This window comes from Pygocentrus nattereri, chromosome 8 (assembly GCF_015220715.1).
Source record: "Pygocentrus nattereri isolate fPygNat1 chromosome 8, fPygNat1.pri, whole genome shotgun sequence".
Lineage (NCBI taxonomy): Eukaryota > Metazoa > Chordata > Actinopteri > Characiformes > Serrasalmidae > Pygocentrus > Pygocentrus nattereri.
In genome coordinates, this window is record NC_051218.1 from 936,542 (window position 1) to 950,000 (window position 13,459).

Below are 13,459 nucleotides of genomic sequence, written 5' to 3' on the forward strand. Positions count from 1 at the left end.
TTATTCGTCGACTTATATGTATGTTATGTGATTCTGAGACTCCGGACGCTTGTGTCCGGTTTTTAACGCCCAGAAGTCTAAATGGTTGACTAAATGAGATTTTTACTAGACTGGTCTTAATACGTACCCGTGAAAATGGCCCTTAGAGCTCACCTTTAAAGGGAACGCTGAAAAGAGAGGGAGTGAGGCTCAGGCTCAGTCCTTGTGTTAATAGTTTTTAATCTCTGAGACACTGGGAGGGGAAGATGGAAGCTGTGACAGACGTGTGTCCAAAAAAAGAACAAGTATCTCCACTACTGCAGTTTCATTCCAGCCCTTATCTAACACACCTTCCTCTAGTGTTCAAGAGTTCCTGATAGCCTTGATTGTCTAGGTCTGGTTTGTTAGATTACGAATGGAATTGACCTCTTAATTCCTAGTCCGACCACAGAGGCATTCTTTTGTAGCTCCTGTTAAAATTGAAGTAGCATTACTGAGCCAGGAGGAATAAAGGGCAGTCGTGGGCTGGAGGTTAGGGATCCAGCCTCATGACCGGAAGGTCGCCGGTTCGATCCCCACAGCCGACAGCACATGACTGAGGTGCCCTTGAGCAAGACGCCTAACCCCCAACTGCTCCCTGGGCAATGCTGTGGATTGGGCTGCCCACCGCTCCGGGCAAGTGTGCTCACTGCCCCCTAGTGTGTGTGTGTTGAAATTTCCCCGTTGTGGGTCTAATAAGGGTCACTTAATCTTAATCTAATAAGAAATATGCTAAAATACAGTGTGTGTACGCTGCAGCGAGCCTCCCTGTCAGGCCTGAATCGCGTTGGATTTTGCCGGAGTTTTTTGGACGTCTTTTTGTGTTGACGTCAGGCACAGGCTCAAACAGACGTTATACTGATGAAGAAAAGACAGTAGTAGATTATTCCCTCACATCCTCTGAAGACACGACCCACCAGTTTTGACTGACTTCTCTTTGAATAATCTTTCGATAAACTCGCAGTCATCAGATTCAGCCAACCCACTGTACAAGCTGCTGTTTTGCATTCAGTTACACATTTCCACCAAAGAGTCTCCGAATCCTGAAAACTTTAGGTGTTGTGACGACGTTATGCACTAGCTTCTCATTTGGATGACTTTCTAAGCTTGTCTACACAAGCGGTTTGTGGGCAGAGCATATACCTACGGAGCGTAGACCAAGTTATGAAGTACAGGGGGTCATGGGGAGTCTGGGATCCCCTAATTAATCTCTTGGACTGCCTGAATGTCTCGCAATTAAAATTCTGTAGGGTCCCTGAAAATAAACTTACTACGATGTTACTGTACATTATGGAAAACTAGATACTCAATTCCAAATCCAGGGAAAAGTCATTGTTCAAACTGCAGCTGCTTCACCCACAATCAGCAAACTTCTGTTTTTAATATCCTTTTTTTTTGAGAAGATGCTGCAACCTAATCTTAGTAAGGAATGCAAACAATCAATCAAAGTGCTTGAAGGCTGAAATATTGGTGTATTGATGGTGCTGTGGTGCTACCTAGCAAGCAGCCTTTGGAGAAAGTTCCATCTGCTCATGGCAAGAAGACAATGTGAAGTTTGTCACCTTTGCTGTTTTTACTCTCTAACTGAATGCGTAGTTCCCCTTTCCCCATTCGCCTCTTCGTTTTTGGAATTCTGAGAGAAGTGATGGAGTGTGTGGCGGATTGTTTCTCAGTCCTGCTACACACTCCGGTCTCAGCTTTCACAGCCGAGTGCTGGTGAGAGAAATCTTGGTAATATTATGAAGTGTTTTTATCTCAAAACGGTCCATAAAGCTGATTTTGTACTTTAAAAAGCCGGGATAGCACTGCCTCGTTCTGGAGCCGCACCCATTAGGAACTCCGGGTCCAAGCCGGTTTCCTCTATGAATGTCAGAAACAGCCACTGTCCCTGTCTTGTGATAAACAGAATCTGATGATTTGAACCCCGAGTGTCCCGGATTATTTGAATTTTAGTCGGTTTGCTGCGACGCTGAAATGTCTTCACATCAAACTCCGTCTAGTTGAACTAAAACTCTATTTTAAATCATCTCCAGCTGCTAAAACTACCAGAGCCTCTTAACTAGCACATTTAAAAAGCCTTGCTGGTTTGTCTGGCGTTTTAAAGTGAGCTTGCCAGTGTTAAGACGTCACTTCAACGCGTAGCTGTTTTCCTTAATGGCCTCTGGACTCGAGGGATCCGGTGACATTCGGAGGAAAATGTATGTACAGCAGGACAAATTGGCTTTGAAACCTTTTTGTTCCCGTCACATCACCACAGCTGCAGTTTTTTAAACACCGCTCATTTTTCTCTTACAGAAAATCTGCTTAGACTCGGAGATCCTAACATGGGCGAAACACGATGGGTTTACTTATCGACTCGGCGCAGTGCAGATTGTCTTCCGTTAACTTTGTTAGCCTTGTAGCTCCCGTCTGAAACTAAAGAAGCAAACGTCCACTAAACATGTCTTGGCTGCCGCAGTAGATTTGTGGTAAGGGTTGGGTTATAGATTCAAACACTTCAACAGAGGTGGACGAAGTACACAAACCCTGTACCTGAGTTACAGTCGAGACCCCCAAGGTAAAATATTCCTCCAGTAACAGTAGAAGTTCCTCCCTTTAGACCTCCACTGGAGTAAAAGTACTAAAGTATTTCCCTTCAAATGTACTTAAGTATAAAGTAAAAGTACTAAAAGAGGAATTCTGGCTCTGATGTCCTGTTATCATTTTTATAACCAGACTGGCTTCATGAACTCATTTCAGGTGAAAGTCCTCCAGCGTCTCTCTTGGTAAACCAGTCTTTTAATAGAACGTCATTAATTAGCGACGCTGACGTCTATTAAAATGATCAGAAGCACAAAACACTGAAGGTAAACAGTTTCCATCAGGGAGAACCGAGTGGCTCTGAAATCACTTTTTACACACAAGCAAAGTTTCAGTTTCAGATTTATTTACAACTTAGTTCCAAGTTTAAGTTGAATAAAAACTGGCTTTAAACTCAGGATCACAGATGAGCTCCTTTACTATGTTGATCTGTAGGCGTCTGTTCATAAACATAAACCAGCCCAAACTCATTTACTATAAAATGAAATGGTGTTTGTAGAAATTCAGAAAAAAGCCGCGTCAGTCTCGACTGCATATGTGGACATATTTCTATATTGAGCTCTATTTACACAAAGTTAGGTTAGTTCATCATTTGTCCCAAAACAGAATCCATGAAATCTGGACTGTAGGAAAGTGATGTCCAGCGTAGAGTAAATGGAGATGGCTGAGCTGTATTAAAGCCAGTCCGAGTCTTGTATGGAGGGTTTATCTACATTGTAACTGCACTGATTTTGGTGTTTGGTGATAAATTTGTCAGGTCGTGCTGTAAAACTGCACGGCTATTCATGTGTCTACTAAACCATAAACCTGCCTGTTTCTTTATTTTCTCTTATCTAATCTCTGCTCACCTTGAACAAGCTGTGCTATCGCTGTGTTTTTAAGTGCTGACTTTAAAAAAAATAATAATGAAGTTTTGAAAGAGCCAGTTTAGAACCAGAGTAGCGCTGGTCCGTTGAAAGCTCTGCTGTTGTTTTGGCCTGTGTGTTTCCCATGGCTCAGCTTTCATGTGGGAGTCACTTGTACATGCATCACTTACTGTAATGAATCACTGTGTGTAATTCAGCGAGCTCCTTCAAAATGAGCTTGTCTGCCGTTAGCGCCGTCTCGTTATGCAGCATCATTTAAGCACTTAAAAAGGCTTTTTGAGTGATGTGTCTTTGATCGTAGCTGCCAGAAACGTATAGTAAGACTGTTATTCTTGTGTAATGAAGCTGTGCTGATTGAAGATGGTAAAAGGAATTACCCAGTTTCCTCTGAAGGCTTGACTCACAGTTTATATAAGAGCCATCTGTTTAACCCCTCAAACGTATTCACAGTCTTGTTGCCAAATGAGCGGCATGTTTACTCTTTACTGTATAATTTCATAGAGACTCTGTTAATTATGTTAATATTAAGAATGTGTGGTGGTCCCTTTCCATTGATTTGAAGTGTGAACTTACAAAATGCACCTGTTTGGTTGTTGGATCTATAGTGAACGAGTTCCATCCATCCATTCATCCATCCATCCATCCATCCATCCATCCATCCATCCATCCATCCATTATCTTCCGCTTGTCCGGGGTTCGGGTCGCGGGGGCAGCATCCTAAGCAATGGGGCCCAGACCTCCCTTTCCCCAGCCACTTCCACTAGCTCCCCGGGGGGAATTCCGAGGCGCTCCCAGGCCAGCTGGGCGATATAGTCACGCCAGCGTGTCCTGGGTCTTCCCCGGGGTCTCCTCCCGGGTGGACTTGCCTGTGACACCTCCCGAGGGAGGCATCCAGGAGGCATCCTAACCAGATGCCCGAACCACCTCAACTGGCTCCTCTCGACGTGAAGAGGCAGCGGCTCCACTCTGAGTCCCTCCCGGATGACCGAACTTCTCACCCTATCTCTAAGGGAGAGTCCAGCCACCCTGCGGAGGAAACTCATTTCAGCCGCTTGTATTCGCGATCTCGTTCTTTCGGTCATTACCCAAAGCTCATGACCATAGGTGAGGGTGGGAACGTAGATCGACCGGTAAATCGAGAGCCTTGCCTTATGGCTCAGCTCTTTCTTTACCACAACAGACCGGTAAAGAGCCCGCATCACTGCTGACCCAGCACCAATCCGCCTGTCAATCTCCCGCTCCCTTGTACCATCACTCGTGAGCAAGTTTAGCCAATAAATTATCCACGTTATTAGGTGCGCCTAACTTGTATCAACACATTTTATCAGCACCACTTACTGTATAAAAGCACTTTGTAGTTCTGTGGTTACAGACTGTGGTCCATTTGTTTATCAACATCTTTTTTTTTTGTTTTTTATCTGCTCATCGGTGGTCAGGACCCCCAAAGGACCACCACTGGCAAGGCATTATTTAGGTGGTGGTCTCAGCACTGCAGTGACACTGACGTGTTCCTGGAATTTTCAAACACTCACTGTCCACTCTGTTACACATCTACAATACTGTCCCGAATTCAAAGACCACCCTTCGTCTTTATTCATATATTTCTGAGGACATTAGATAGAAGATAATTCATTTGCATAAGGAAGAAGAAAATCAAAGCAAAACTAGTTGAAAAAGCTGAATTTTCCAAAACTGTAGGAAGGCAGAGTTTATCAGTTTATCACAGCTAGATAAACATTACTTTAAAGCTTTCCTGTTTGAGACTATGACTGAGCAGAATGGCAAAAATAGATCAAGACGTTTTCATGATACACAACCAGTATCTCAATATGTTGACGCAGACACAGTGCACTAGTTTTAAATAGTCATCAAAAATTGCTGGGCAGAGTGTTTATTACTCAGCATTTCACGCATTGTACTGCACTAACGCCAATTAAGCCAGATTATATTCTATATTTAATAAAACATTGTTAGTTTCCATGATGATAGATTCCATGAAAGAGGTGAGGAAGTGGGTGCAGGCAGGATGGAGTGGGTGGAGACGGGTGTCAGGGCTGATGTGTGACAGAAGGATAGCAGCAAGAGTGAAAGGGAAGGTTTACAGGACAGCAGTGTGTCCTGCTGTGATGGACGGTTTGGAGACTGTGGCTCTGTCTAAAAGACAGGAGGCTGAGCTGGAGGTGGTGGAGATGAAGATGCTGAGATTTTCGTTGGGAGTGACCAGGATGGACAAGATTAGAAATGAGCAGATCAGAGGGACGGTGAAGGTGGAGCAGTTTGGAGATAAAGCCAGAGAGGCCAGGTTGAGATGGTTTGGACATGTGTTGAGGAGGAATAGTGGATATATTGGGCAAAGAATGTTGGAGATGGAGCTGCCGGGTAGAAGGAGAAGAGGTAGACCTCAGAGAAGGTTTATGGATGTAGTGAAGGTGGACATGGAGATGGTTGGTGTGAAAGTAGAGGAGGCAGTGGATAGGGCAAGATGGAGGCAGATGATCCGCTGTGGCGAGCAGCCGAAAGAAGAAGTTTCCATGATGTGCTCAGAAAAGTTTATTGCGCATCATGATAATAAAATGTATCATGATAAAAACGAAAGATCGTCATATTGCCCACCTTGATGTTAGAGGCTAAAATCAAGCTCCACTCTGGCTTCAGATTTCTACACTATGGATCTGAAAGGATGTGTAGCTGTCAAAAGAAGCTCTTGCTGAGAAATGATGAACATATGCACTAAAACACAACAGAACTGGACCTGAGATGTGAAGGAAGGTTCTATGAACTGCTAAGTCTAAATTTGTGATGGTGAGAAGTAGAAAATGCAACCAACTTCATAGACTGAACTTTGGAGGTGTGGAAAAGTATTCCTGCAACTTTGTTTGAAGACGTCTCCTGAAAAGAATGGAAGCTTTAATAAAGGCCAAGTGTGGACACACTAATATCTAGAAAAGGTGGTTTTAGTTGTTTGGTGTGATTTTCTGGTAAATGTGTTTTCTGCTTTTTCCCTGAATCAGAAAAATCAGTAACTTGAAATTACATCAATGAAAGGTGGTCTCTGACTTTTGCACAGTACTTTAATCTGTTGCTCCACCTTGTAGATGTGAAGTTAGAGACGGCAGCTCATCTCTTGATGATAGACAGTTTCTGTTAGTCGTCCTCTAGTTCTTCATCACTGGTCACTTTCTGGCCACAGGACACTTTTAGTTGGATGTTTCTGGCTGGTGGACTGTCCAGCAGTGACACTAAGCTTTTTAAAAACTCCAGAAACACTGCAGTCCACTCTGTGCAGCAGACACACACTGCCACACCCATCACCCAAATAATGCCTGCTTAGTGGTGGTCCTGTGGGTGTCCTGACCGCTGATAAACAGGGTAAAGAAAGCTGAACAAATACAGAGAAACCGATGAACTGCAGGTCTGTAAGAGCTGCTTAGTGGACCTATATGGTAAGTGGACATGACTAAATGCACACTAAGCTTAGAAAATGGTTGGTTAGTGAGGTGGTTGGTTAGTGTAGTGGGTAAGACCTTTGCTTTCTACTCTGTAGACTGGGGTTCAGTCCCCACCTGGGTAAAACACCCTACACTATACTAATAAGAGTCCTTGGGCAAGACTCCCACCTTCACCTCCCTGTGTAAAATGATCAAATTGTAAGTCTCTCTGGATCAGAGCGTCAGCCAAATGCCATGAATGTAAAGATACTAGGTACTGTACCTAATAGAGTGGTCAGTGAGTGTATATAAACAGTAGTGTAGCTGCCCGCTCTTTGTATTAAAAACGAATGGCTAAGTTTTCCCCTGCTGCTTCGCCCCGCTGTCTGACACCTCCACCGCAGACTGTCAGCCGGAGTGTCAGTAATCTGACATCCAGTCCCCCCTCGCTCGCTTTTAGACCCTCACCACACTTACACCGCTGCTACCAACGGCTAAATCCTTTCTTTTCGTCACATTAGCAGCTGCGATAGCTGGTGTGTGTTACTGTACTTAGCACTGGAGCAGCTCATTAGGTGTGGTTTGCATATTGTTTATTTTAATACTGGATTATCACCCACTGCCGCCAGCTGGTGCCGTCTTCATAATCTCCCTCAGAGCCGCAGAGCTTTATGAAAATAGGCCAGGGTCGCCGGCCATGCGCACATTTCCAGTCTGTGGAAACACCTGAACTTCACCTTATCTGTAGATTCAAGGTGAATAAAAGCGTCTGGCTTGCTGTAAATGTGACTGTGTAACCACAAAATTTGACTTGAAGCTGACAAAATAAGTGTTATCTTAGCTCGGAACCACAATTTGTGTATTTCATGTAACGAACATTTTGTGATGGAGCTTTTCGAGGCATTAAAGCCTTCAGACGCCTGGTCATCACCACCACTGAACAATTCTGACCCTGAGAATCGTTATAACGGAGCATTTCACACCAACCTGCTCTGAATGGCTTTGTTTACACTTCTACAATTTAATTATGCAGGAATAATCGGCAACCCAAAGGTCCAGCTTTAGGGTCTTCTCATTCCCTGTTGTACATGCACAGCCCAGCATGTGTGCGTGTGTGGAACCAGCAGATTGTTTTGCGCTGCTGCACTCATTTACTTTACTTTGTGACGTTGGTGGCGTTCCCTTGGGGAAAATTCCTGCCATCCCAGCCGTTTGACGCACACCAGGGAGTCCTCACTTTGACAGAATGTTTCTTCTAGTACAGAAATGTTCCTGTCGTGTCGCAGGTTTGCGTTTGTTAACGCTTTCATTGGTGAACTTGGCCATTAGAGTTGGGCAATTTGGCAAAAATATTGCAATATTCCCAGAAATGTTCAGGATAAACAATATTTTTTCAGACATCTTTTCAGTTGGAAATGAGAAAAAAGAGATTTTAGCTCAGTGATCGGATTTCTGAGTGCATGTAAACTCTCAGATTTCTCAGTCTGAGCAAAGCATACAGTTTGAGTGTTTCATGACGTTTACATCACGTGTTCCTCTGTGAGTTTATTGGCCGGTAGCAAAGCAGAAATCTGATTACTGTCTGACTCACGTAGACCTGGAGCTTCTCATTATCAGATCACTCAAGTGCACATGAATGCGTTGATCGGATTACTGACAAAATCCGATTTTCTGCAGTTATTGGATTATTCAGTGCGTGTGAACACTTCGATTTTTATTCAACATTTGTCAAACACTATGTTGCACTAAATTCAGTTAAACGAGACTAGTTTTGCCACGATTCGCCCAGAAAAGCACTCTGTATTGTATCATGACATCATTTATCACAATAGTGATATATATCGTAATACCACCCAGCCCTACTGGCAGTGCCATCCAACACAGGGCATGGAGGACTCTCCGTTTCTGGGACATAAAATAGAAAGGGCTGCCAGGTCAGCTCTGTAAAATTCCTGGACACTCAGTCAGGGGTTTATAGCTATTCTCCGTGTCAGTGGACGGGCAGCTATTCTCACGATGCGGTATGATGGATGTCAGTACGGCTACAGAACCCAGCCTTCTCAGGTCTTCTCGCCTTTTGGGAGCAACAAACATGACCTCCTTATTTTAAGCTCTTCGTGTTCTCCTGGCATGCAGAGCAGTAGCCGTGCGCTCTGGTAGCTTCATAACTAATATTCACCTTCCAGACCTCATCGTGAGATTAACTCCGTGACTTGAAAAACCTTCAAGCTGTGTTTTTTCCAATGAACGACAAACCGAGTTGATCTCGGGGTGGTTTGTCAAAGCCCATGACAAGAAAATGAGAGGGCATTACGAGGATAAAAGAAATGACTGAGTGGCACATTCCTGCGCGTCTGCGGTTCACCGGACTAGTCTTTCCTCAAACCTGCGCCGAAACGTCCTCTGAAGGTGCGCTTTTACCCCGGCTCTTCATTCCGCACGGCTTCACGCGCCGCTGCCTCCGAGTTATGGCTGAACACGACGCTGTCAGGAGCCGCTTTTAAACTCTCAGCAGTTTGGATGTAAATGTTCTGTGTTCTTCTGCAGCTGCCAAGAGCACTGAACCCAAACACCCTCAGACAAACTCCGGACACTCCGGGCCACACAGGAATTCAGTTAAATGAATGTCATTTATTTCAACAACATGGCAAGATGATACATCTAACATAAAAGTTGTTGCGATTGTTGAATTTCTGATAAACGGTGCAGCCGATGTTTTCTGTGTGTTGTTGTTTTCCTACAATAAATAAGCCCAATTCAGTGGTGCAGCAACATGAGACACGATTCACAGACCGACAGGCTTAATACACTGCAAACAATTATGACCTGGCAAGTGAAATCATCTTAAATCTACTTGATGTATGTAATATTTCTCATTTTGAGAGTATTAGAAGATATTTCAGCTTCTTTTTTACTGGCTTTAAGTGTGTTATTGTGCAGTTTCACAGACAGATAATCATGTTTGTTTTAAACACTTAAATGAGTTGACTATAATATTCATACAATCTTATGAAATGTAAGATATATTGGCTAGATTCAAGATGTTTTACTTGCCAAAATATCGTTTTTGCAGTGTAGTCTCTTTACATAGGCTATACATTAAACAGTCTATTAAAGGGGAAATCCTCAGCTTTCTCCAAATTTCTGCTTAATTACATCAGTGAGATGTGAACAAAGTCATTCGGGGTAGTTTGATGTGAAATGGTTCATTGTAGAAAAACTTAGACTCGGATTTGTTTACAGTGGTGGTGATGGGAACCAGGGGTCACCATGTCTACAACACAAATACAGCTATTTTGTTTACTCTCCAAAACCAGCAGTGAGCCTACACGAGTCTCGAGGTCTAATATATCGTGTTAATGACGGTAAATCTGGGAACTATTTTACCTTCCAGTGCCCTGCATGTACCTCTTCACCATGAACACATTTACATCGTACAACTGTGTGTGTGTGTGTGTGTAGGAACTTTCTGTGAGGAGCTTTTAGAGGGGGACGTCTGGGTCCCATCACCACCACTGTGAACAGATCTGACTCGGCACGTTTCTCTAGAACGGAGCGTTTCACACCAAACCGCTCAGAATGACTTTGTTTATGTCTCAACTCTTTATTTATGCAGAGATCTGCTTTCCCCTCCAAGTCTAGGAATGCAGCCCACGCTCACACACATCGGATAATCAGTAACTATTTGGTGAGTAGCACGTTACAAGCAGATTCCAGTGGCTTGTGTGGAGGCAAGTTCGATTTAACTATACATACATTTCACAAGTGATTCTCTCTTACGGTGGTGATGCGCAGTGCGTGGAGTCGTTTGAGGCATAATATTCCCTGAGTTCCTACTAGGGCTGCACAATATATCGTTTATTAGCTTTTACTCTACTGATACTGATAGCTGCAATATGCAGATGAATGATCTACCCAATCTCAGAATGTCCTGACCAATCTCAGATGTTGTTATAGTAACTGTGGTCACTGTACTGCAGGCTGATCTTTAACCCTGTCCCATCAAGGGTTCAGCACTGGATTAAAAGGTGTGTCGGTGATATGTAGCAGTACAATATTTGTGTCCATATCGTTGAGCCCTGGTCCCAGCTGCTGCTCCCTTCACCTACGGGTCACACCAGTGACTCGCACACAGGCGGGTTATCCGAATCCTGGCTGTGCATGGAGCTCAGCCCCGTGTCCGAGTCGTCGTCATTTCCGCCTCCGCAGCTTTTCGAAAGTCCCCTCGCTTCCTCGACCCAGCCGCTGCTCTTCTCAGCAGCAGACTGGACGACAGGAGCGTCCACCTCTTCCTCTGCGCCCTCGTTCAGAGAGTGCACTTTCTCCAGCAGGTCCCTCAGCTCTTTGTCTTTGGCCTCCCACAGCTCCCGGCTCATGTCCAGGTCGCTCCTGACCGCCTCTAAATCCGTGTTCAAGCGGAGCCCGATGTACAGGCTTGTGTCCAACTGAGTTTTGATCCTTTCTTCTTCCAGCTGCAGCTCGTTGTCTGAGAGAGTCTCCGCCTGAGGAACGCTTGCTGGAGACGCCGGCGCCTCCTCGGTTACAATCCCCGCGTCTTTGTCCTTCGGCTCTTTCAGCTCCTCTCGCCGCCTCCGCATCCACCTGTGGTTGAGCTCTTCCTCGATTTCGCCGGTGAGCTGCTCCAGCAGGGCCTCGCGCTCGACCAGCTCCTCCTGGAGCCTGATGACCTCGTCCCATCTTGCTGCATACTCCTCAAATCGCTCCACACGCTCCTCCTCCGCCGCCGCCGCCTCCTCCTCGTCCCGCTCTGGGCTGCTCTCAGCCAAGTACGTGTCCTGCACGTAGTTGACCCCGTGTATCCGGATGCGGTCCAGGTGGACCTTGGCCTCGTATCTCTCGATCTCGCCGTCCAGCTCGCTGAGGCGCTCCAGCTGCTGCCGGATGGTGTGGTCCTGGGACACCACCAGATGCACGAGGGTCTCCATCCTCTCCGCAGACACCGACATTGAGGTTCTGTCCCGGGACGCATGTCGCTTCCCCTCCTCCTCCTCCTCCTCCTCCTCACCTCCCCCTCCTCTGCTCTGCTTCATCCTCTCCAGCTTCCTGAAGGCTTTGCGCACCACGCGCCGCTGCCTCTCCCGCGAGCATGTCACCGCGGGCGCGCTCTCGCGTTCCGGCGCACGTTCTCGGCTCTCCGCGCTGGACACGACGCGCGCCTCGGCGCTGCGCGCGCCCCCGCTCGGCACGGACGCGTCGCTCCTGACCAGCACGAAGCGTACGTTCTCGCGCTCGCGGCCCCATGCGCTCCACAGGCGCAGCAGGCGGGTGCGCGCGGGCAGCGCGCGCTCGTAGCCGCGCCACTTCTCCACGATGCAGTAGGAGCGCGCGGAGACTGCGGAGCGCTGGTCCTCCAGCAGCGCGCGCACCACGTCGCCGCATGTCGTGCGCCTCGACAGGCCGGACACGAGCTTCTCCTCGCGGCACACCCACACCGACACCTTACAGTCCTCGTGCTCCATCGGACTGGCCTCGCGCTCCATCAGCCCCGAGCGCACCGAGCACGCGACGACCCCGCTCGCATCCTGAATCCGTTCCTCGCGCGCTTAGTTTACATTCAGTTACAGTTTTGGCCAAAAACAATAATAAAGAAATGAAATTCCATGAAGTTCATTCCCGGTGAAGGTCTCGCGCCGGAGCAGCGGCGGCTCCGTCTCTCTCCTCCGCTCGCGGCTCCTGCTCCTCTGACTTTCAACTGAGCGCAAGCCACGCCCCTTCCACATCTGCGCCACGTGACCCTTCGCACTGCCCACCCGTATTCCGACAAGCCGTGCTGCTTAAATCATATCGGCCAGCAGAGGCGGGATCTGTCGGAATACGGGTGTGTAAAAAAAAATGATGCCCTGATTAAAGCACAGCGTTTCAGGATTAAAGGGGAAGTCCACTGAATTTTCAAAAATCCTGCACGTTTAAATGGTTTAGATGTAAACAGTCATTCAGAGTGGTTTGGTGTCAAATGCTCCCCCAGACGTGTGACCCAGACGTCCACCTCTCAAAGCTGCCACTCAAAGTTATTACATCACATGGTCATGAATGAGCTGCCTGATGTCCAGCTTATTGCTGTACAACGTTTTTGAAAAGGATTTTGTTTTTGGCTTAAAATGTAAAACGTGGTCCTCAAATACAACTTAGCACTATTTTACCATCGTCAACACTACATATAAAAACAACACTTTTGATCAGTTGTTTATCTTCAAAGAACCATTTCACACAGTGATACACAGTAACTGAGTAACTGAGTAACTGAGTAAATGTAATTAGTTTCTGTACTTTAGTATTTTTGGTGTATCTGTACTGAAGTTTCTCCGTTCTGGGCTTTTTCCTTTCACTCCACTACATTTCAGAGTCTAATATCCGACTTTTTCCTCCTACATTTTGAGAAATCTGTCGTTCCTTTTGGTTTCTGTGTGTATAAAAACGTCACATGTCAAAACGAAAGAAGCGCAAAGCCAGAGCACCAATCAGGGCCCAGCGGTCACTTTGTTTAGAGCTGGTTTTGACCTGTTGGTCATACCGACCCAGTGCAGCACGCGGTTCAACGTCAGCGCA

General features: G+C 46.2%; 1 protein-coding gene across 1 annotated transcript; it reads right to left on the minus strand.

The window, feature by feature from the left end:
• Window positions 1-9,503: 9,503 nt before the first annotated feature.
• On the minus strand, window positions 9,504-12,611 carry rassf10a (Ras association domain family member 10a). Its single transcript, XM_017721052.2, has one exon. It carries the CDS (start codon window positions 12,391-12,393, stop codon window positions 11,005-11,007), a length of 1,389 nt encoding a protein of 462 aa, XP_017576541.1. The 5' UTR covers window positions 12,394-12,611; the 3' UTR covers window positions 9,504-11,004.
• Between the last annotated feature and the right edge of the window lie 848 nt (window positions 12,612-13,459).

What these genes read in the sequence shown, in the direction of transcription:
- rassf10a (XM_017721052.2), bottom strand. Translation starts at nt 12,393, where the DNA reads ATGGAGCGCGAGGCCAGTCCGATGGAGCACGAGGACTGTAAGGTGTCG.